At 40.4% G+C, this 23,000-nt stretch overlaps 2 protein-coding genes across 2 annotated transcripts; one reads left to right on the forward strand and one right to left on the reverse strand.

Annotated features, from left to right (window-relative positions):
• Positions 1-61: 61 nt before the first annotated feature.
• Positions 62-6,220, reverse strand: fbxl3l (F-box and leucine-rich repeat protein 3, like). Its single transcript, XM_023403052.2, has 5 exons — positions 5,911-6,220; positions 3,974-4,334; positions 3,570-3,692; positions 3,111-3,282; positions 62-2,284 (listed from the first exon to the last, which is right to left on the reverse strand). Exons 2-5 carry the CDS (start codon positions 4,331-4,333, stop codon positions 1,641-1,643), a joined length of 1,299 nt encoding a protein of 432 aa, XP_023258820.1. The 5' UTR covers position 4,334; positions 5,911-6,220; the 3' UTR covers positions 62-1,640.
• Positions 6,221-8,314: 2,094 nt separating this feature from the next.
• atp7a (ATPase copper transporting alpha) lies at positions 8,315-22,988 on the forward strand. Its single transcript, XM_023403046.2, has 23 exons — positions 8,315-8,580; positions 10,079-10,209; positions 11,341-11,839; positions 12,380-13,156; positions 13,432-13,647; positions 13,745-13,908; positions 14,159-14,320; positions 14,463-14,539; positions 15,273-15,495; positions 15,662-15,895; positions 16,000-16,091; positions 16,576-16,703; positions 17,328-17,482; positions 17,572-17,706; positions 17,869-18,063; positions 18,277-18,459; positions 18,583-18,796; positions 18,973-19,119; positions 19,266-19,408; positions 19,797-20,000; positions 20,431-20,548; positions 20,660-20,762; positions 20,893-22,988. Exons 2-23 carry the CDS (start codon positions 10,090-10,092, stop codon positions 21,164-21,166), a joined length of 4,563 nt encoding a protein of 1,520 aa, XP_023258814.1. The 5' UTR covers positions 8,315-8,580; positions 10,079-10,089; the 3' UTR covers positions 21,167-22,988.
• Positions 22,989-23,000: the final 12 nt, after the last annotated feature.

A 23,000-nucleotide genomic window follows, 5' to 3' on the forward strand; every position in this document is an offset into this window, starting at 1 on the left:
CTCTCGTGTTGAGAACAAAGAGCTGCAGAAAGGTCAAATGGGACAAAGTGAGAAAAACAGATCAAATCAGGCTTCATTGTATTATGGCCACAAAACATGCAACATTTCAGTTAGTTCAACACATCTTTGATTTTTTTTACTGAGAATTAAGTGCAGAAAGTAAAAGAATTGACAGTTACACTGAAGCAGACCTGCGCAAGCACTGCTGCACATACATGAAAACCTGTGTGTGATAAATATTTTACATTTAAATAACACATTATCAAATACAAGGCAACACTTAACACCTGTTTTAATGTATCATGTGACACAGAGTGGCACTGGATACTATGGACCTGTTTTGTTTTTTCCTTAACATAAATTTGTACAATGTGGTAAAAAACAAAACAAATCACAGTAAAATATGAAACGCTACCAGATATTTGGCCTCTATTTTAAACACAGTAAAGACACCCAGTCTCAAAACCTTCATCTGTTTTAGCCAGTGTTCCTTGACCACCAGGTTTCTATAACAATAAATACAGTACACCTGAAATAAGTTTTAAAATAACTTCAATAAATATCAAACTGTCCGGCATATTTCTGATGACAACCTGTCACTTTTACCACTGTTTTCACTATCTACAGCTGATGATCACTGTATTACAGGTTTAATTCTGTTGTTTAATTGTGATTTATCTCATTCTGGAGAATTACCTGACACATTTAAAGGATGACAATGGAGTTTGAGTTAAATGACTATAGTCTCATTAACTTCAGAATTTGAGCATAGGACATTAGCTTTAAATGCCAATTTGAATGGAAATAAAAATCAATTTCAGTAGTGAATAAAAGGAAAATGAAAATGAAACTGATTGTCCTCTGTCTTGACCTGACAGGGGATAATCAGTATGACCGGTTTAATGTCTAAAGCTGAGTTCATTATGTCAAAACCTTTAAATTAAATAACAAAGTTTTATTTATTTTAATTGACACTCAGCAATTGAAAACTGAATAAAAATGTTATAGATTAGGATGAAGTCTCTACTGACACAAACATACCTAGACAAGAAAACAAAACACACATTGTGTTTAGAAAACTTGTCCTCACTCAACTGGAAACTCTTGTTTTCTCTGTCCTACATTATTGTTAATGCTCTCTCTACCAAAGCCTGGGTGCACTAAGTCTGGGCGGGGTCTCTGCCTCTCAAACTGGATGCCTGGAAATGTAGGAAATCACAAACTGTATCATTAGTGAAAAAAGCTACTACATCCAAATCTTCACATCACAACATCTATGTATATGAAGAAAGCTGAGTGCTCACAAGACAGCCAGAAATCCAGAATTGACAATGTTTTTATGTGATAAAAGGGCGTCAGTGGACGTCATTAGTCCTACATCAAATTCACTGCAGGTAAAAACACAAGTGACAGCTTTAGAAATGACCCACCTTCTAGTGAGCCAGCCAAGAACACTGATGAGAGAATCTGTCTCTCACCTTCTTATTGTCCCAAAAGAGCACGACACTACGGTCTGATACTGAAGCTGAAACCAGTTTCACAGTAAAATTTGTAACTGTGGACACACACTCTGTTAAAATGAATCCTCACACTGACAGCGCTCATGTGCTTCATTAACAGCCCTCCACTTTGGCCTCAGCCTACCAGGTGGGCATCATATCAGGGAACCACATGCGGCCCAGGTGCTTGGACACTTCGCTGTGGATCTGCTCCATGTTGTAGCTGCTGTCTGGGATTAGCACCTCCTCCATGATTGACAGCTGAGTCAGCCTGCCCCCACACATCTTCACAAACTCCACAAAGCCACTGCAGGTCACTTCACACTCGCCTAGCCCGATGGCCGTTAAGCTTTTGCAGCGTTCAGCAATACGGATGAGCTCCTCATCCAGGGGCTCGAGGCCGTTGGCGCAAACCACCAGCTCTACCAGTCGAGGGCAGTTCAGTCCGATGCGGCCCAGCATCTCTTTGCTAACCGCACGGCCAAAGTACAGGTGGGTGACGGGAGTTTCCTCACGGAAGAAGGGCTCAAACTCGTCCTCATAGAGGAAGAAGTACATGACAATGTTGACCTTGGGTGAGTGTCGGACCAAAGCCTCCCAGCTGCTCCTCTTGATGGTGTGAAAGTGTGTCTGGCCAGGGTTTTCACTCGCCACGTCAATGCGCAGGTGCTCCAAGTGGACATGTTTTTCAGAGGAGAGGGAAAGCAGGAGTTCATCACTCAGGAGATGGTAGTTCAACGCCAGCTCCCTCAGACCATGGCACTGGTCTGCCACACACAGGATACCTGTGCACACAAAGATAGGCTAGAGGAATGGAAACAGATCAAACAGATCCCTTAAAAAAACTAATTATCATAAAATAATTAGCATTGCTGTGAGGACAGTGATTTTGGTTAGTCCATCACCTTGATCAAGACTGAAATATCTCAAAAGCTGTTGGATGGATTGCCATTAATTTTGAAAAGGCCGTCATGGCCACTGGAGGGTGAATCCTACTGACTTCTCCTCTACCACTGTCACACTCTTAATATTTTAGTAAAAGTAAATTAAATTTCTTGACAACGGTTTTATGGTGCAGACATTCATGTTCCCCTCAGGAAAAAATATAATCCTTTCACTTTCCACATATCACCTTCATCACATCAAAGTTCAAATTTGCTTTTTGACATTAACTCAGATGTATTTTGTGTTCAGTGCTGAATAGCAAATGTTAGCATGCTACACTAAGATGGTGAACATTGTAAACATTATACCTGCTGAATATCAGCATGTTAGCGTTGTCACTGGGAGCATTTTAGCATGCTAACATTAGCATTTAGCTCAAAGCACTGCTAAACCTAAGTACAGTTTTACAGAGCTGCTGGCGTGGCTGCAGCCTTAGTCTTTTGTCAAACGTGTTTGGCATCCATATAGTCACAAAGTAAAGAAAGGGGCATTTTTGTAGACCAGGAATTTAAGACACTGACTGAGTACTTGGCTCGCAGTGTCCTGGTTGAAGCCCAGCCAGGGACATTGACATCATTGTCCTTTCTCTTTCTTCTCATTTCCTGTACATTCTTATGAGCCAACTAAAAGCAAAACAAAAAAATACTTTTAAAAAAGTATCTTGACCTGCTGGGGAGACATGAGGGCAGCTGCTCATCTTCAGCAACTTAAGGGTGTCACTGTTGTTGGCAACGAGCACCTTCAGGGACGGGTCATCCACTGGGGTGTCATCAATCTTGATAGAGGACAAGGACTTGGAGTTGACAAACACCACTGTCAGTGCAGACACAAAGTGGGCCTGAGGAGGAACAAACAATGGTAAACCAGGACTTCTTATCTTAAACACTTTTCCATTATCACCAGACAGTTCAGCAGAATCTTTTTGCAAAAAGCACAAAAAAGTAGGGATGTTTTTACCAAAATAAATTCATGGTATAAAAGGTCATTATCAACAATGACAAAAGGCGAATACAATCTTCATGCAACTGGCATACCTGATGTGACTAACGCAGCTCTTTGTGTGTAACAAATAGGGCAGAAATAAAAATGCTCAGATGAGCATGTAAAACAGAAGCTGCCTCTTACCTGAGACACATCCATGAAGCTCGGCCGGGCTGTGGAAATCAGCCCCAGGGTCTTAATGGTACAGTTCACCAGCTGGGAGAGAATGTCACAGGCCGCCTCTGCAGATTCTATGCAGCTGTCCACCTGATTCACCAGCAGTGATTCACCGTGTAGGTAGAAAAAATAAAAACACATAAAATGAGGAATGGAAAGATGGAGGTGTAAGAATCATTTCAGCCTGGATGTGTTAAGCCTACTAATGCGAAGACAGCTGATGCGTCATGATTGATTCTGCACCAGATGGTTTGGATTAGGGAGGGCACATATAGTTTTTAAGACAGCTGCGTTGTGAAAATTGAGGAAGAGAGGAGGCCAGAGGAGGTGAAAGAGGAGAAGAAATGGGTGACAGCAGGGAAGGCTTTTACCTTGAAGCTAACGTACTGCAGGTGCTGGGCGTGCTTCTTGATGATCTGTTGAATGAGGTCAGGGTGAGTGGAGCGCAGGTAAGATGTGGCCGGCTGATTGAGCTCAAACTCAAACTTCCTCCACAGGTCAGGGGTGTGAAAAACCTCATTCCAGCGCCAGCACACAGATGAGGCCCTGGCCCGGTCTATGAGGGACAGATGCTGGAAGATCTGCAGGACCACATGGTGGGGCAGGTTACCCCAGTCCTGTGCTGGAGACAGGGCGAAGCTGGATGGCCCCCGCTTCTGTCTCTTAGCCCTCTCCTCATGGGAGGGGAAGGCCTGGCCCTTCGATTTGAGGCCTGTCCTTCCTTGTTTCATTCTGAAACAAATGAGCACACGGTCGGATCAAGAGAGAATGGGAATTGTTCAAAATTTACTGCAACAACAATAGTATATGTGCTTTAAAACATCTGCAGTATCTATTTTCTGTTTTCAGTAGCATAACATAAAAGTACTGAGAGCACTATGTAAACTCACGTTCAGGTTGTGTCAGAAATGGTAAAAATATCTGGTGGACTGTTCATTTTACCTTAATTTCTCCCTCTCTATATTAACACTGCTTGTCATCTCTTCAACAGTGAATTTGAGCTTTTGACCCCATGCCCCATGTATAAAATCGTATAAATTTCCATGAGGAGCTTACTAAAATTTTTGTTTTGAATCTTTTCAGGTGTGGAAAACACAGGTTTGTACTGACTTGTTGGAATCCCTCTTTTATTAAACTAACAGCTCTTGTGCTTCTTTTATCACTCTGCGTGTACTTTATAAAACTAACAATTATTTCTGTGGAAATCCTAAATGCATAATAAGCTGTTTGTTATTCACTTGCTGAATTTGGGAACTATTGCTATTGTTTGGGATGCATTCTTTTGAAAAGGCTTTCATTATGAAACAGGTAGTTTCATCCTCCAGTAGATCCCATGAGTTCTTTTCTGTAACCAATGTGTTACACTTAAATTTAGGAATTTCAGCGCCCATCTCTATACGTTGATGAAATAGTCCTGCGCTGTAACAGTACACTCAGTCTATAACCTGACTACTGAAGAACTTTAAAACTATAGTAAATTTAGGTAACAACTGATCATCTCACCTTGAAAGTCACCACTGCTGATAGAACCTGTACTGAAGTGTCTATGAGTAATCCAATAAATGATGGAAAACTCCCCTCAAAAATCTCATAAAACACTTTTCTAAATGTGATGCAGAAACCTTTTCACTCAGATTTTTTTTCCCAGTCTTGTGTCAAGCAATCTTTCACCCAGTCCCAGTACACACTGATGAAATCTATTTGTATGCATGATTCACCAATCTAAAACCTCTACCTCATCTACTCTGACATCCACTACTGAACTACTACAACTGACTGTGAGCAATCTTTTTAATTTAGATGCATCACTGGATCCTGCTTATTTCTATCGGTATTTTAAACGGGGTGTAATTTCATCTTTCTTCATTTCTCACTAACCAAGCTTCAGCTACAGGCTCCAACAGCTAAATAGCCTACCGAACTTATAAAGCCTGCTTACACACATGTTGGTCCAGCATGAAAAAATTATTAATAAATTATAATAATTTACGACGAAGCTTGATATTCTGTTAATTCTCTAACTCTGCATTGTTAATATATAAAATAAGACAAAGGAAACTCCCTTCACGCCAAACGTTGAACTGAGCTAGAAAAACACCACCTGTGGCGCCAGGAAAACACGTTTACAGAAAGCTGGATGTTTTATGATAAACTCACAACTGGCCACATCCCAATACTACAACACAATCCTGCCATCTAACATGCTTTTACAGCTGTCTTCAGCTGATCTTCACCGATACATGACAAGTAAATTAAACACATATCATTTCAAACACAGAACAAACGTCAGTGAAGTTACGTTACTTACATTGCAATGGCTTAAAAACACTTCCCGCTAGGTTTTGTTGTCTGCCGGTGCAGTAAACAGCATTCACTTGGAGCCATGGCTGGAGATGACTGGAGAAGTGCTGGCTGTTGCTGATAGAGGACAGCAGGAGCAGCTCCCATAATAAGCTCTCCTGTCGGCTTTAACGACAGCTTGACGGGCGCTGCCGAGCACGTGGTACACGTGAGTGCAGGAAAACATGGATCTGCATCTCCAACCACCATCATACATGCAGGAGAGTTAGGTGGTAGACCCCATTCAAAGTCCCTAATTAAAATAAGACATTCGACTGTGTGTGTGTGTGTGTGTGTGTGTGTGTGTGTGTGTGTGTGTGTGTGTGTGTGTGTGTGTTTATGCGAATGTGTTATTGTCATGTCGTGACCCAAGAGTAGAGAGCACAAGATACCCTGTGCACTCATAGAGAAAGTAGGTCAGTGTGTCAAAGTGTGTGTGTGTGTGTGTGTGTGTGCGTGCGTGCGTGTGAGTGCGTGCATGTATGTGTGTGTGTGTGTAAGAGAGAGAGACACACACAGAAATCTTGTTTTATTTATTCTTCCATGGAATATTACATTTTTACAGATAAAATACCACAATGTTAAATAAACGTATTACACCCCAGTTGTAATACATTTATTGTTCGGTTACAGAATACTTTGATAAGTAGAAAAGAAAAGAAAAGAAAAGATCTTATTGTTGCAATGTTCGTTTAATTCAAATAATGATTTGAAAAAGGAAATTAGACAGCTTTGGCCACCACAAGGTGAAAAACATCTATTAATATTATACATTTTTCCACATGATCTCTTGTACACCACCACATCACCCACCCACATCAAGTATTATCATAGACAGTTATAACAGTAACAGTAACAGATAAAAGTAAAGTTGACTCAAAAGAATCTACCCTAGTATATATGCAAAAACAAAACCTCAGTATCAGTTTGTATAATTCTGCTCTGACAGACAGAATTGGTTGCAGTTGCATCTTCATGTTTGCATTTCCTTTTGCACCTGCTTGTTAAAGACAACAAAGAGGCCAGATCTGGTATTAACATCTGTCTTGGGTGATCCGATGGACAGCTCTAAGAGACCATTATGATTTGAGCTTCTATTGATGCCTATTGTTTTGTTGATCGATATCTTTGTGTCCCGTGGATGCTGCACACTCACATGGATTTATTATGTGACGATCTCATTTTACCCTGTATTGTGTAAAACTTTTCTAACTACTTTGGCCATGATTGTCAAGCCTAAGTTGTACTGTTTGTGTTCATCAGTGGAAGTGGTTATTTACAGTGATATTGATAAATGTGCATTTTTCCCTGTAAAGATTAATTAAATAAATAATTGGTGACAGAAAATCTGTTGGTAATCAGGACTGTAGGATGCTGAAGTTTGTGTTGTCTTGTGAAGCAGTGATGTGCCTGTTATATGAATAGTGACAACTTCCCTCAGAGGCCGAAGAAGAACAAGGAGAGGCTCATGGTGGATGTTTGAAATCATTTCAAAGAATAGGCCTACTGTTGTTGAATGCAAAACCTTGGCCACCACTGGGGAAAATTTATATTTTATCGTTTTTTTGTGAAAAGAAATAAATACAAACCCTGTGTCAAACAAACATTAAAATGTGCCATACTTTTACTGCTACAATTAAAACCTTCGTTTTGGGCCTTTTACTAACAATTGTTGCAGACCTTATGTGAAACCTAAAAAAAAACACGTAGATATTAATGGTAGCAGAGGTTTAGAGAATCATAAGGGAAAACACAATTTACAACAAGTAAAATATGTCCTTGTTTTTGCTTCAGATCATGCACATTTAAATGCATTTTGAATATGTGATTTGAACTTAACCACATGAAATCATGTGAGGTCCTCCAAAGTCAGAGTCTGCAGAGAAAGCTATTAATACTATTCTGCTAGTTAGATAAGCAAGCATGTAGAAGGACTTGTTCATCTGGAGTTTCTTTTTTCTCTGCATGGTGATGTAAGATTTACCTATTGTCTTATTCATGTGGTATAAAAAACTCAATCACTAAGATTTTGAAGCATTAAATAGATTTTTTAATTCCAGGTAACAGGAAAACGTGGGTAAATTAGCTTTAGCTAAGGCTATCTCACCAGCTAGTTCCTGTGAATTTTCCATTCTGTTTTTTTCCTCTAAAAATTAAACATTTTATGTCATGTTAACTTCTTTGCTAAGGTAAGGTTTCAAAATGACAGTCTACTCTTGGCTCACTTTTTCTCACATACTGTTTATAGTTAGTAGTTTGGCTTGCAGGGCAGGCTACACGGAGTGAACACAGCCTGAGAGATCAGACTCAGGGCAAAACATACTCCTATTAGTTGCCATGGGGCTCCGCCTCTTGGCTCTGACGACCCACTGTTTAGCTGTCAGTCACGTCGACATGCCAAGCAGAAACAAATCAAGCTCCCTGAGTTGAGATTTATGATAACAGGGAGGAAAACTCTTATATCAGCAGTCTCTGTTGTTCCTCACAGGCAGAAAGATGCCACAAAGTGTCTGCGTACATGCTAGTAACGTAGTGTAAAGAGAAGCTAGCTAGCTTGCTAGCTGAATTTAGCAACTCAGTCTGACAGGCGACGGCCATAGCCTGTAGCTAGCTAACTGGTTACTTCCCTCTGAATAAGGTAAGAGCTGTACATTTTCTTTTCATCCTAACTATAACACACGGTGTGTTTTAACAGGTGGTACATTTTGTCTAGTAGGGTAAGGAAAGATACATTTTCTTGTTAATATACACTGTTTTGAGAATTTAGCTGAACAAGCAGGCGACAACTCGGGTGAAGTTTCACTTACTGTTTAGCTTAATCAAGCTAGCTGTTAGCTTCCTTGACCCTGGCTAAATGAAATGCATGAGACGGAGCAACTTTCTTATTCACCAAACGTCCCAAAACGTTTCAGATTTTTGTAGATTAGACTTTTAAGTTTACCTATTTTACCTAAGTTTGCCTATTATATTTGATGGGTTAGTCCAATGAACTCAAACAGGTTTATGTTGATTTACTTTTGCAGTTTTCATTTCATTTACTTTTGTATTGATAGTGAATGAATTGTATTTGTTTTTTAAAATCATTTTCCTTAGTCATGGAGACCCAGTGCCCCAGTGCCCTGCTGGTTTTCTGTCCTGTTTGTCCGATAAAAGCATTCATTGGTGTCTGCGATGAAAACCAGCCTCAAATCTGAGAAGTGTTAAATTATAATACTCGACGGTGTGATCAGATGGCAGTCATTACAACCAAAACTGCCAAAAGAGTCCATATTACCAAGCTTGTTTAATAAGGTGAAACTGTATTGGTGTGCCAAGTGTCTGTCAGCGCTCAAGAGAAGCTGACAGTTGTCATATTTCAGGTAAACACTGAGTTGGTAAGTGACAGCAGAGTTTGCTCGCTGCCATAATTCGTTAAAGACAAGGATGTTATCTGCATTTAATCCCCCCGAACTTGTCTCTTATCGGTCAGTGCATGGCGGAAATGGAGGCAATTGTAGTTTTGATGGAAGTGATGCAATGTTTCAAGGTGTAATCTGTTTTTGTTTAATATCAATGGTTTGAAGATCAAAACATTTCATTCAACTAAGAAACATGAAAATAATATCCTCCCCCTAGTGGTTTTACATTGTTTACATTCTTGTACATTGCTTCTGATTTTAGTCAAGTGAAGATGCCAGAAGTGGGAGTAGTGGTTACAGGGTGTGAATGTGAATTGGTCTAATTTGACAGTATTGGTAGATCTCCAGGAACTGTCCTTTGTTTCCTGTGTGTTATTTGTTCTTATTTTCGTTGCTAGTTTTGAACCTTCATTTCCTAGAAATTGGCAATTAAGATTCAATTCATAATTTAAAAAATGTTAAGATATCTAATTTTCTTTAACATAAATAGTATCCTTAAGGGTTCTTTCTTTTTCTTGTTTTGGCTTCAAGGCTTAGAGTTGAAGGTCCAAAACAGCCTTTAATTTTTAGTGCAACATTTTACTAATGCATAGTACCATTTAACCATATTACAAATGTGATAACTCATCTTGCATAGTTTTTTTTCAAGATCCTAACATGACTGTCACAATTTGTTTTTAGTAGCCTGTTTTTCATTCAATATGGACAATAAATTTTGTACTTCTTGTGTCCTTGCAGACTAACCAATCATGACACAGAAAGTCAGTCCGTGTTCAGTCTCCCTTGGAGTGGAGGGTATGACTTGTAGCTCCTGTGTCCAGTCCATAGAGCAGCGCGTCGGGTCTCTCCCAGGAGTGATAAATATAAAGGTAAATTCAGTCTTTGCAGAGATATAGCAACAATTTCACCTTTAGTTGCATTTAGCAATTGTTTTCCTATGACGATGCAATTCTTAAACTTTGCTGACTTAAGAATTTCTTGTATGGCACTTCTGTTTAAAAAAGAGGATCTTTATACTGTTGCAGTCTGTATTTTAAAATATAGTATTAGAATCGTAGACAGGGCAGATACGCATACATTATTATCTAGTTTCCTGCCCAACTTAATAAAGTTTTATTAATCTGACAGTCTTACTCCCTTAGGACTAGCTGGTCTGATTTACAATATATCAATGGAGCCATTAGAGATAGTTAAATTACACTAGGTGTGGCCTGCTGTTTTGTTTATTGTGTGTTTACCCCTCAGGCTTAGGTTAAATGAGAAGATAATGTAATAAGAATGTTCCAGATAGAGCTCTGCCCTTTGCAGGACTGTGACAGCAGGTCAAAATGTAATCTGTACCCACAGGAAATGTCATTTGTGTCTGAAGAGAATCAAGTGCCTGGGTCATTTTATGATAATCTATAAAGACATTCTGGGAGGAGTGAATAGATTTTTCTTGGTATAACAGTCATCCTCATTCCCAACTTCCTCCCATCTCTCCTTTCCAGAAAAAAAATAATTAATCAAACAGGCAGGAACAGTCACTTCCTACTAAACCCATGCTGTGGTTTGAAAGTTATGGCTCAGTCAGGTGATCCCTTCAGTTAGTCACATGTTTCCCTCTTGCTGAAGAGGGTTGACTCTCCCTTAAGTCATCATGCTGGCTTAACATGCTCTAAGCTTAACAAGGCCATGTACTAATTTTTTTATATTGTAAAGCTACATTGTTTCAACAAGACAGATTTGCATCGTGACAGTAATTTCAATGCAGTTAAAGGAAGTGTGTACAGTCACATTAGGCAAGAATTGTCTTTGTACAGTATCTAAATGAAATCAATAAAATTGATTATTCAAATAAGCATTCTGACATTAACAACATACTTATTCCAGCATTGCATGTTTAATAGTATTATTATCTTACTGTACTGTTTTATAAGAAAATTCTACATAGGCTTTTTATATGCTTTGTTTTCACATAGTGACTTAATTGAACCCATAACCTGACTTTTATTTTGTAGGTGTCTTTAGAGCAGAAGAATGCCACCATCATATTTGACCACAACCAACAGAGTCCAGAGTCTCTGTCAGAGGCCATTGAGGACATGGGCTTTGAATCAAGTCTATCAGAGTCCGTCACAGCCACACCAGTCTCAACAGATACACAGCTGATATCCACCTCAGGCCTGACACCTGCAGCCCAAGAGGAGGCTTTGGAGAAGCTATCCCAGATTCAGGGAGTGCTGGATGTCAGAGAGAGCCAGATGGGTCTCAGTGTCAGCTTTGTTCCTTCCCTGACTTCAGTGCTGCAGCTGAGCCAGTTGGTGGCCAGCGTAACGCCTCTGGAGATCCCCACACCCAGCAGCCCTGTGCAAAAAGGCCCAACCTTGTCCCCATCCCACAGCAGGGGAGGAGGGGTGGCACTCCTGAAGTTGTGCATTGAAGGAATGACATGCCACTCCTGCACTACCACTATTGAAGGGAAGATTGGAAAACTGAAAGGGATTGAAAAGATCAAAGGTAATGTACTTGACCTGTTCATAAGCTTGTAGACATCTATTACATCACAGTCTGAGCAAGTAGTGATGCTGTAACACAGTTGCTGCACTATGTAGGAAAGTACGTCTTTCAGGTCACAGGTGTCATGTCATTGTGTATCTCAGTCTCTGTAGGTTCACCACTGACAGATTGCTCAGTAGGATTTGACCATGACTCATGAAATCCTTTCATTGGTATTGTAGGATTGGATTGTAGGATGTCATAGGATTAAATTCACTGAGTACAGAATTGTCATTGTGTAAACTGGCTTTATATACGGTCAGCTGTATATTCTAGTTTCATTGATCCAAATTGAGCTTAGTATTAAATATTAACCTCATGACACAGTTTTACAATGATGGAATGTGCATCATGTGCATGGATCTTAAATTATATATGTGTATATCATTGCTTGTGAAAATCTGCATGTGCAGTCACTTCCTATTCTTGTGAAATAATTTAATTTCTTTTCCTTTATGCTGTGATGGTATTTTATCTTTGTCATGTCTTAATGATCCACAGTTGTTTTAGAGTCTCAGGAAGCTACAATCGTGTACCTGCCTCACCTCATCACTGTCCAAACGATCATCGACCAGATTGCTGTTGCCGGCTTCAAGGCTTTTGCCAAGTCCAAGCCCCGCCCTCTACAGCTGTCCCCCAGTGAAATCGGACGTTTTGTTGATTCTCAAAAACCAACAGTTTCTTCGCCATCAGAGACTTCAGAGGAGACAGAAATCTTCATAGACACAACACTTGTAACGCTCAGGGTGAAAGGCATGCACTGCCATTCCTGTGTCGTTAATATTCAGGACAATATCTCTATGCTGCCTGGTGTGTCCACTGTGGAGGTCTCTCTGGAGAAGGAGAAGGCCTCCATCTGCTATGATCCTCTAAAGGTCACAGTGCCTGAGCTGCAGCAGGCAATTGAGGCGCTGCCTCCAGGAAACTTCAAATCTCAACCCTGGGACTCCTCTGGCCCTCTCAGTCCGGTATCCATCTCGCCCACACCTGCCTTTTCAGCACCTTGGTCTGCAGGAGCAACCCAGGCCAAATATGCTGCCTCACAGCCTTGTTTTACCCAGCCTCTTGCATCTGTAGTTAATATTTGCATTGAGGGCATGACATGCAACTCCTGTGTCCAGTCCATTGAAGGCATGATCTCCCAAAGGAAGGGGGTGGTGTCCGCCAAGGTCTCCCTGTCTGATCACCAGGGGGTCTTTGAGTACGATCCCCTCCTGACCTCACCAGAGGAGCTCAGGGAGGCCATAGAGGACATGGGCTTTGACGCCTTCCTACCTGGTAAGAGGACAGATGGTGAGGTTGTTGAATCAGCCAGTTTTGTTACATAGTGAAATGGCTATTTTTATTTGTGTGTTTTAACTAGAGAATCACCTGTAGATAGTCCAAAGCTTAACATTGTTGCCTCTGGATACCTCCAAACTGTTTAAATATCTCCTCCTACAAGTGGCTTCTGTTAATGTGACTCTGCCAGTGGGAGTACTTGAACTGCATGGTTGAGATATCATGGCAGGCTAACTAATAATATTTTCTTAATAACTATCTTTTCTCCACAGAGACCAATTCCCTGCTGCCTGCACTAGATCCAAGTCTCTCAAAGTCTTCGAGTCTAGCACCTGTGAAAGATAAGGAGTTTGACAATGACCTCCACAAAGAAATCTCCCAGGGACGCAACAGAGACAAGCACTCTACTAAATGCTATATCCAGATTGGAGGGATGACCTGTGCTTCCTGTGTGGCAAACATTGAACGAAACCTTAAGAATGAAACTGGTCTGTAAAGACAAAATATATTTACTTATTTCACTAATAATTAACCATCTCATTGCTTTCACTAGGAGCTAAAGAAAAAATCTTTAATGTTCTGCAGGTATCTACTCTGTTCTGGTGGCGCTAATGGCCAGTAAAGCAGAGGTGCGCTATAACCCTGAAGTCATTGACCCTGTGAAGATAGCTGAGTGTGTTAAAGAGCTGGGTTTCACCGCCTCTGTGATGGAGAACTATGAAGGTTCAGACGGAAACCTAGAACTAGTGGTGAGTGACTGTAAGCTTGTATTAACATTATGAGTTGCATTAAGAAGACAAGATACATTCAATGCAGTAATATATTTCCACAATATGAAATCCATAAATAAACATTTCCACCAGTATCTGAGAAGAATGTTGAATACATGCGACCTCCTTTTGAATAGATGTAATGAATCATACCAGTTCCTCACTTCATACCCTCTTTAATATATTTTTGTCCCTTTATCTACTTGTGCTCGTCTTCACCTTCATTCAGGTCAGGGGAATGACGTGTGCCTCTTGTGTTCACAAAATCGAATCCAGCCTTATGAGAGAAAAGGGGATTATATATGCCTCTGTTGCCTTGGCAACCAACAAAGCACACGTTAAGTACGACTCAGAAATTATAGGGCCACGAGACATCATCAAGCTGATCGAGGTATTGCTCCTGCCTCTGACTGTTATTTATGCATTTGTTCAGTTACTTTTATCAATGTTCCTTGTTGCTTGTCGACACCAGCTTATATTCAAACACACCAGTGAATTTGTGATTTGATCAGTGCTTTGACTATTATTTGTAGAATCTCGGGTTTGAAGCATCTTTGGTAAAGAGAGACCGCACTGCCAGTCACCTGGACCACAGCAAAGAGATACGACAGTAAGTAACTTTTTTTGCATGTTGTTTATGTTGTTTGTCTTTTTTAATCCATCTCATCAACTCAAACTTTTTTCATGTGACAGGTGTGTTTGTTTAACTGGAGCTTGAATTCCTATTATAGCAAATACTTTTCTTTTTTTCTTTTTTTTTAAATGATGACTCAATAATTCATCTTACTTTTCTGCTGCTTTCAGCTGCTAAAAATGCTTGTACAGAGAAATCACCCCCACTTGACATTACTCAGTGGATCCTGTTATTACTTACAATATCCAGTTTCTCCATATAGCTTGGTATCACAAAAGATCTGGTGTGTTCAATCCATTATCTAAAAAGTGTATTGGCTGTTAACCAAAAAGTCACAAAACTGTCAAAAAAAATATGTCCGCTCTCACAAGTAAGTACAAATCACTTTTAATGTGACAGTTTGACAGTTTTCTATATAGCTTGGACCATTAGTGCCGAGGAAGATAAATTAAGCCTTGTGTATGTAGAATGGCTATGCAGAATATCATGTCATGGGGTGAACAACATAACAATCATCTGTTATACATCTATATACAGTATATAGGCATACTGGTACAAATGTGTTTATGTATGAACACAGGTTTCTTCAGCATTGTATGTATGCAACATCTGTGGGCTGATGCTTAATATGGTGATTAGTTTGTCCTGCAATTAAAACTAGATCACAAAATAAAATCAATTTTTAACGCAAATGTTTTGACTTTCTAAGGTGGAGGAAATCTTTCCTGGTGAGCTTGATTTTCTGTGTGCCTGTGATGGGCATGATGCTTTACATGATTATCATGGACCACCAGATGAATGTTTCACATCAACACAATGCTACAGTGGAGGACCGCAACCATTACCACTCCAACATGTTCCTCGAGAGACAGCTACTCCCAGGCCTCTCCATCATGAACCTCCTCTCCTTCCTCTTTTGCGTGCCTGTGCAGGTAAATCAGTGGAATCAACTCCAGACCCATGAAAAATCATATGGATTTCTAGATTTTTTTTTTTTTTAGATTGTGACACAGGCACTTATTCAAGAGAAGGGAGGGAGTCTGAATGAAATGTTTGTGGTTCTGTGAATTTAAGCTTTTCTATTTTTCCTCTCCTCAGTTCATTGGAGGTCGCTATTTCTACATTCAAGCCTACAAAGCAGTCAAACACCGATCTGCCAACATGGATGTGCTAATTGTTCTGGCTACCTCCATAGCCTTCACCTACTCACTGGTCGTCCTAATAGTGGCCATGGCGGAGAAGGCTAAAGTCAACCCCATCACCTTCTTCGACACGCCACCTATGCTCTTTGTCTTCATCTCTCTGGGACGCTGGCTGGAACAGATAGCCAAGGTTTAGATCATTATTATTGATATCTGACATTTAATTTACCTTTTTAAAATGTTAAATTAACAGTTAGTTGGAAATTGTTTTCTGTGCCTGTTTCTTTCACCCAGAGCAAGACGTCAGAGGCTTTGTCCAAACTTATGTCTCTACAAGCTACCGACGCCACAGTGGTCACTCTCAGCAGTGACAAGTCTATTCTCAGGTACTTGTTCTCTACATTCACTTTGTTTACTACAACCTTTCATATCTTTAATTGGTTTTAGATAACCGCATATATAAATGTTTGCATGGCATAACAAAGGCTGCATAAACAAGCTGTACGTGATTTTCCACAGTAACAGTAACACAAATATTATTGTCAGTTCCAACCGGCATTCAGATTTAATCTCCAATTTTAATCTTACCTGCCTTGAGGAAAAACACACTAGCCACCCCTAAAATATCATGTTATCATAATTAGATTTTTCATTTTGTCCAGTGTTAATATCTGATGTGGAAAATTGCACTTTACTTAAAAAATGGGAAATAAAACTGGAAATGTAATTTTGATCTGACAATTCTGACAATTCTGCAGACAGAAATCTGCATTAGGAAAATTGTGCATCGTTATTTTCTGTTTTGAAAAATAGAATGACATTAGTAGTGACCAACATCTACATTGTTTGACATCCATATGTGTTGTTCAGTGAGGAGCAGGTGGATGTGGAACTGGTGCAAAGGGGTGATGTGGTGAAAGTCGTCCCCGGAGGGAAGTTTCCAGTAGATGGGAGGGTCATTGAGGGACATTCCATGGCCGACGAATCTCTCATCACAGGTTGGTCACATTAAATGAGAAATCAAGTGTCTATAAAGTGATAATTAATAGCTTTTCTACGAGTATGGTTGAAATAATATGCTAAAATGTAACTATTCAGGTAAAGTGAGCCAATGCAAGGGATCCAATTTGTGCTCACCTTCATGCTGCAGCTTGTCCCTGGAAAGTGTCTTTTAGCTCTTCTACCATTTGAAACAATGTGAGCAATTTGCAATGAACTCAATAAAAGTAACCTGAAAGATTTGCAGTACTAGTCCAAACAGGATCTGGAGTGGGTCTGAAAAATGTAAACACCAACAACCCACATCAATAAATACTCAAATAAACTCTTTGTAATATAATTTCAAACACTGTTGCATCCTCATAAGATTTTTCATTGGTGAGACCTACTGTTGCAATACTGACACAGACCAAAACGATAATTTATCACACCGTTAATTTTCATTATTCGATCAAGAAATAACTTAAGAATATGAATATTGCCAGCACTATCAAACATATTTGGTTATTATTTGAGCCGTGGCTTCTGCCAAAGCACCAGCATTTTCTCCAGATGACCAGCGCCTGTTGTCTGCTGCCTTGTACTGTTATGTTTTCTGACCAGCTGTTGCTTTGTGACTCCAGGTGAGGCCATGCCTGTGACCAAGAAGCCGGGGAGCTCTGTGATTGCTGGCTCCATTAACCAGAATGGCTCTCTGCTTGTCAGTGCTACACATGTTGGCATGGACACAACGCTGTCTCAGATTGTCAAACTAGTGGAGGAGGCTCAAACCTCAAAGGTGACTTAGGTGATTTGAGTTCTGCACTGTCTACCTGTTTTGAGGGTAACATTGAGCAGGTTTGTAATTTCTGACATTTTATTTTTTAGGCTCCCATCCAGCAGTATGCAGATAAGATCAGTGGCTACTTTGTACCCTTCATTGTTGGCATATCTGTTCTTACGCTGCTCGCCTGGATCATCATTGGGTTTTTGGATTTCTCACTAGTGGAGAAGTACTTTCCTGTGAGTCTTCTTTTTCAGACTGAATGTCTGACTGTACCAATCGTTTCAGTATAGTTACTGTATCTGATAATGTTCCTTATAACTATTTAACTCTCCATTAATGTAAAAGCCATTGTAATTAATTTGAAACAAAAGTTAACCAGTCACATTTCCTCCCTGCAGGGTTATGACAAGAGCATTTCCAGATCCGAGGTAGTGATTCGCTTTGCCTTCCAGGCCTCCATAACAGTGTTATGCATCGCCTGTCCCTGTTCCCTTGGCTTGGCAACCCCGACAGCTGTCATGGTGGGCACAGGGGTTGGAGCCCAAAACGGTATTCTGATAAAGGGAGGAGAGCCACTCGAGATGGCGCATAAGGTGTGTTAATGATGATACTCTGACACCCCGATACTGTATGTAGTCAGCCATTGATGTAACAGACCAACTGTCAGATTATGAAATGGTTCTGTTTTACTAGGTTACAAAACCACATTAGTCCAGATATTACACTGATAAAATATCCTAAAACATTTAAGATTCAGTCTGACAGTATTTCTTCTTGACTTTTATCATATTACTTATTATATACAGGTCCAGTCAGTGGTGTTTGATAAGACTGGGACCATCACATATGGTGCTCCAAAGGTTATCCAAGTCAAGATAGTTGTGGAGGGGAACAAGATGCCTCGCTCCCGACTCCTGGCCATCGTGGGTACAGCTGAGAACAACAGCGAACACCCTCTGGGAGCAGCTATCACCAAATACTGCAAACAGGTTGGTCTCTACCTCACATTTAACACCCACACTCCACTTTTTGGAAATCTCAGATGACTTGTCCTCTACATGATTTAGATTTGTAAAATGGTGTATTAAACATCCATTTCTATCTGTGTGCAGGAGCTCAGCACAGAGTCTCTTGGCACATGCACAGACTTTCAGGCGGTGCCAGGCTGTGGCATCCGATGTCAGGTCAGCAACACAGAGACCCTGCTGAAACAGGCGGACAGCGACAGTGAGGACAACAACCAGCGTAACAGTGTCCTTGTCCAGATCAGTGACACCCGGATAACCACCAGCTCCCATCCACTCATCATGGACCCACAACCATTGAGTAAGTTGGGAAATGCAATCCAAACACATTGTTGTAGTCACGTATTCACACAAGTGCTGAAATATTGTGATGTCTTTCAATTGTGCATTTAAGTAATAATGGAATTAGTAAACTTGTGCTTCTTCCACCTTTATGTTTCTTTGCTGTTGTCTAACCCATGTGTTCTCTGTGTTTAGGCCTCATCCAGACAGCCACCTACGTCGTCCTGATTGGCAACAGAGAGTGGATGAGAAGAAATTGCCTGCAGATCAGGCCTGATATAGATGAGGCTATGATGGAGCATGAGCGCAGAGGACGCACTGCTGTTCTAGTAGCTGTAGACAGTAAGTAGTGCTGTTTAACATGAATCTAACTAATATCTTTTTCTCCATAATTTCCTGACCAGCTGCTTAGAGTTATTATCTTCTCTAAAGCATATGTAAAGGAAATTGTTGAAGTCTTATTGTTAAACATTTCTATTTGTGTGTAGACCTGCTGTGTGCAATGATAGCAATAGCTGACACAGTGAAACCAGAGGCTGAACTTGCAGTGCACACTCTGACCAACATGGGTCTGGAAGTTGTGCTGATGACCGGAGACAACAGCAAGACAGCACGGGCCATTGCTGCTCAGGTATGAAGAGTGTGTGTGTGTGTGTGTGTGTGTGTGTGTATAGACCTGGGTGACACTGACAATCAGTTATTTGTATGTTTTAGTTGCTGGACATTGACAATGTGACAGTATTCTGAGAGTGATAATCTGTCATTTTATTTAACCTATACAAACACATATGATAAATAGAGGTGGATGATGTTGATATAAAAGTACAATGTTGCCTTTGATCACAATTTTATAACTCCAAATATATATATATTCTCATATGTTTTGTAAAGTAAATGTATTAACGCTGAAAAATACCAACATGTAATTTCTTAAACATATTGCCCAGTTTTACCATTTAAGTGCATTAAGCTGGAAAGGTTCTATGTGTTTCTGAGCCTGTTCTCTGCCCGTGCTCCAGGTGGGTATCAGGAAAGTGTTTGCTGAGGTGCTTCCCTCCCACAAGGTGGCCAAAGTGGAACAGCTACAGCAGGCAGGCAAGAGAGTAGCCATGGTGGGTGACGGTATTAACGACTCACCTGCTCTGGCCATGGCTGATGTGGGCATCGCCATAGGAACCGGGACAGATGTGGCCATAGAAGCAGCAGATGTGGTGTTGATCAGGGTAAGAGTTTGAGCTTGGAGGATTTTTTGAAAGGTCTGCCATGAATTAATTTGTCCGCTGTACGCATCAGCTGTTTCATAAATGGGTATCAAATGTGATATTACTGCCCTGCAGCACAGAGGCAGTGTGAATTTGTAGTATCACACTATAGTACAGTATACAACACAGTATCATATGTCATCACTGACAAAAGTATAATACAGGTCATTTTGTAATATGCCATATTTTGATCAACATTTTATTACCATTGTTTTGACCTATCAAAACCTGAATAAAACCTTTTATACCTATAAACCTTTAAACTTTATTATCTCAAATGTGTTAACCGTTCTGCAGAGAGGATATAACTTGAATGCCTTTTTATATTTATTTCTAAAAACAAATTATCTGGTTTTTATTTAACCTTTTTTTTTTTTCTCCTTGTCACTAGAACGACCTCTTGGATGTGGTTGGTAGTATCGACCTCTCTAAGAAGACTGTCAAGAGGATCAGGATCAACTTTGTATTTGCTCTTATCTACAACCTGGTTGGCATTCCTATTGCTGCCGGTAAGTGACTGCCAAAGATTACAAGATTTATTTAAATTATATCATCACACTGACGATAATCATTCAAAAAATTTTGACCACAGCAGTAATCTGAACTTTGTCTGTGCACAGGCGTTTTCCTTCCCATAGGTCTGGTGTTACAGCCATGGATGGGCTCTGCCGCAATGGCACTGTCATCTGTCTCTGTGGTTTTGTCCTCTCTTCTACTCAAATGGTAATGAGATGTTTAATGCTATGTTGAGGCCTTTTATCTGTCTACTTTGTTTTTCACCCTTTGAGTTCAATCATCTAAACCGTTTTCCCAATCACTTTCTATATTTGTCTTTCTCTGTGTCTTTGTCTAGTTACACTAAGCCCAGTGCAGAGAAGTTGGAGGCTCGACTGGGTAACAGCAGGCGTCAGGGCAGCCTCTCTGATGTCAGCATCCACATTGGCATGGGTGAGATGCGTCGTCCCTCCCCCAAACTCAGCCTGCTGGACCGCATTGTCAACTACAGCCGTGCCTCGATCAACTCCCTGCGCTCCGACAAGCACTCGCTCAACAGCTTGGTGCTCAGCGAGCCCGACAAACACTCCCTGCTGGTGGGGGAGGCGATGTGTGAGGAGGAGTTTTGCTGAATATGTAAGGCTCACTTGGGCCAGCCATGACTTTTGTATGCTGAAGTAGACAGTAACTACATTTATTGAAGGCTAGGCCATGGTAAGCTGAAAGGGTTACATTGAATAATGGCCCATCCATCTGCTGTAGGTGCCTCAGGGCAGCACTAAGGACTTGAAGAGAGCTTATATTCCCCTTGTTTTCTTTTAGCTCAACCACCGGATCGCATGCTCTTCAGAGCTTGCTGAGGTGATTTCCTCTCCTTCAGTAGCAGACTATCTTTTGTTGAGGTAACTGCCCTCGGGCACGCTCTTTGAACAACCCTTTGACACTTTGATCCTCTGACACACTGTGCAGGGGCATGATGCATCTTCAGAGCCTTTAAGCAGATGTCCACATCCAGGGAACAGAGTGATGATCAGCTGTGCCACTGTGGTCATTTGCCAGTACAATCTTTAACATCTATCCAAAGACATTTTAACAGTGGTGCCCCTTGTACGAGTGGACACTACAGAGTTATATTTTACCTAATTTTCCTTGAATGGAAAATTATGATAACACTGTTGTATTATTATATTCCAGAGTATTTATATTACCCTTATTTATCTTTTTTTCCTTGATATCCTATGTGAACAATGAAATTGTTGAATCCAAATGCCAATTTTCATTTTCAGTCTCCCAAAATGTGTAATTACTAAACCAGGTAAGACAAACACTCAATCTAAGAAGTCTTGTTACCTGATGGAAACTCATTGTTGTGCAAAACACCAGTTCAGTGAAATGTAAATGTAAGTTTGACCCAAGTGCCAATTGAAATGCCACCTTGGCAAAATCCAACACATTCCAAAGATAGCACTGTAGAGGTTACCTTGGACATAATGTGCACAAAGTGTGAACAAAGATAAGGTCAGTGACTCAAAGCAGAGAAGAGGAAGGCCGACTGTGAATAGTGACGTCAACTACAGAAGACTCTGGTCATAAACTTCTGTAGTTGTGTCAGCCATCTGAAGTAAATTATATAAGATGTCTGTCAGTGAATGTGAACATTATTCATTGTTAAAGCTGTTAAAAACAGAAGTTGTTACATGAATGACATTGTTTGTGTTTGAAGTACTTTATTTGCTTGCTGCAAAAAGAAGGTTTGTGTTCTTTTTAACGTCACAGTTGTTAGGATGGTGTTACTGTTTCTAAGAGTTTCGTTCAATGATGTAACTTTGTTCATTTCTGTTTTTCGTCTGATGATTATAATTCACGCTGATGCGCTCGATCAAAGAAACACCTTTTGAACCCAGGGGAGCAGGAAACACAGCAGGGTCCGCAGACGAGACACAAGCTGTGTCTCAGCAGTTCCACCAAACAAGTTACTGACAAACAAAAAATAATTTCATAAAATCAAATTGTAAAAGTTGTAAAATTGAAATCACACCAATTACATCTTGCACTTGTAAACAGTGACTGTTCAGTTGACTATGCTTTAGTTTTTCTCCGGTGAAGTGATTACAAATATTTTTTGCATTAATATCTTCTCTGTATAATCAGGAGATAATAATCACTTTCCAGCTATTCCTTGAATTTTTGTGTCCAAACGTCTGTAGTGTTTCTTTCTGGTGGAGAAAAGAACAATCAGATTGTCCTGCCACTTTACAGCGATGCAGTATGTTCTGTAGCTGTCACACCTTCTGAATGTTATATGCCAATCTGACCTTTCTGTGTATTGCTTTGTAAAGACGTCCATAGGACTTCAGATCTGTGTGCAGTTAAATTAATTGAGTCCACGCTTGCTATCATGCATACTTCTTCTGAACATCATGTGCCTTGGAATAAAACGCTTTTGTAACGTCACTCTGCCGTGCT

The sequence above is a fragment of the Seriola lalandi genome, unplaced genomic scaffold (genome assembly GCF_002814215.2).
Source record: "Seriola lalandi dorsalis isolate HSWRI2012SDOR001 ecotype SW California unplaced genomic scaffold, Sedor1 jcf7180002054058, whole genome shotgun sequence".
In the NCBI taxonomy this organism is placed as follows: Eukaryota; Metazoa; Chordata; class Actinopteri; order Carangiformes; family Carangidae; genus Seriola; species Seriola lalandi.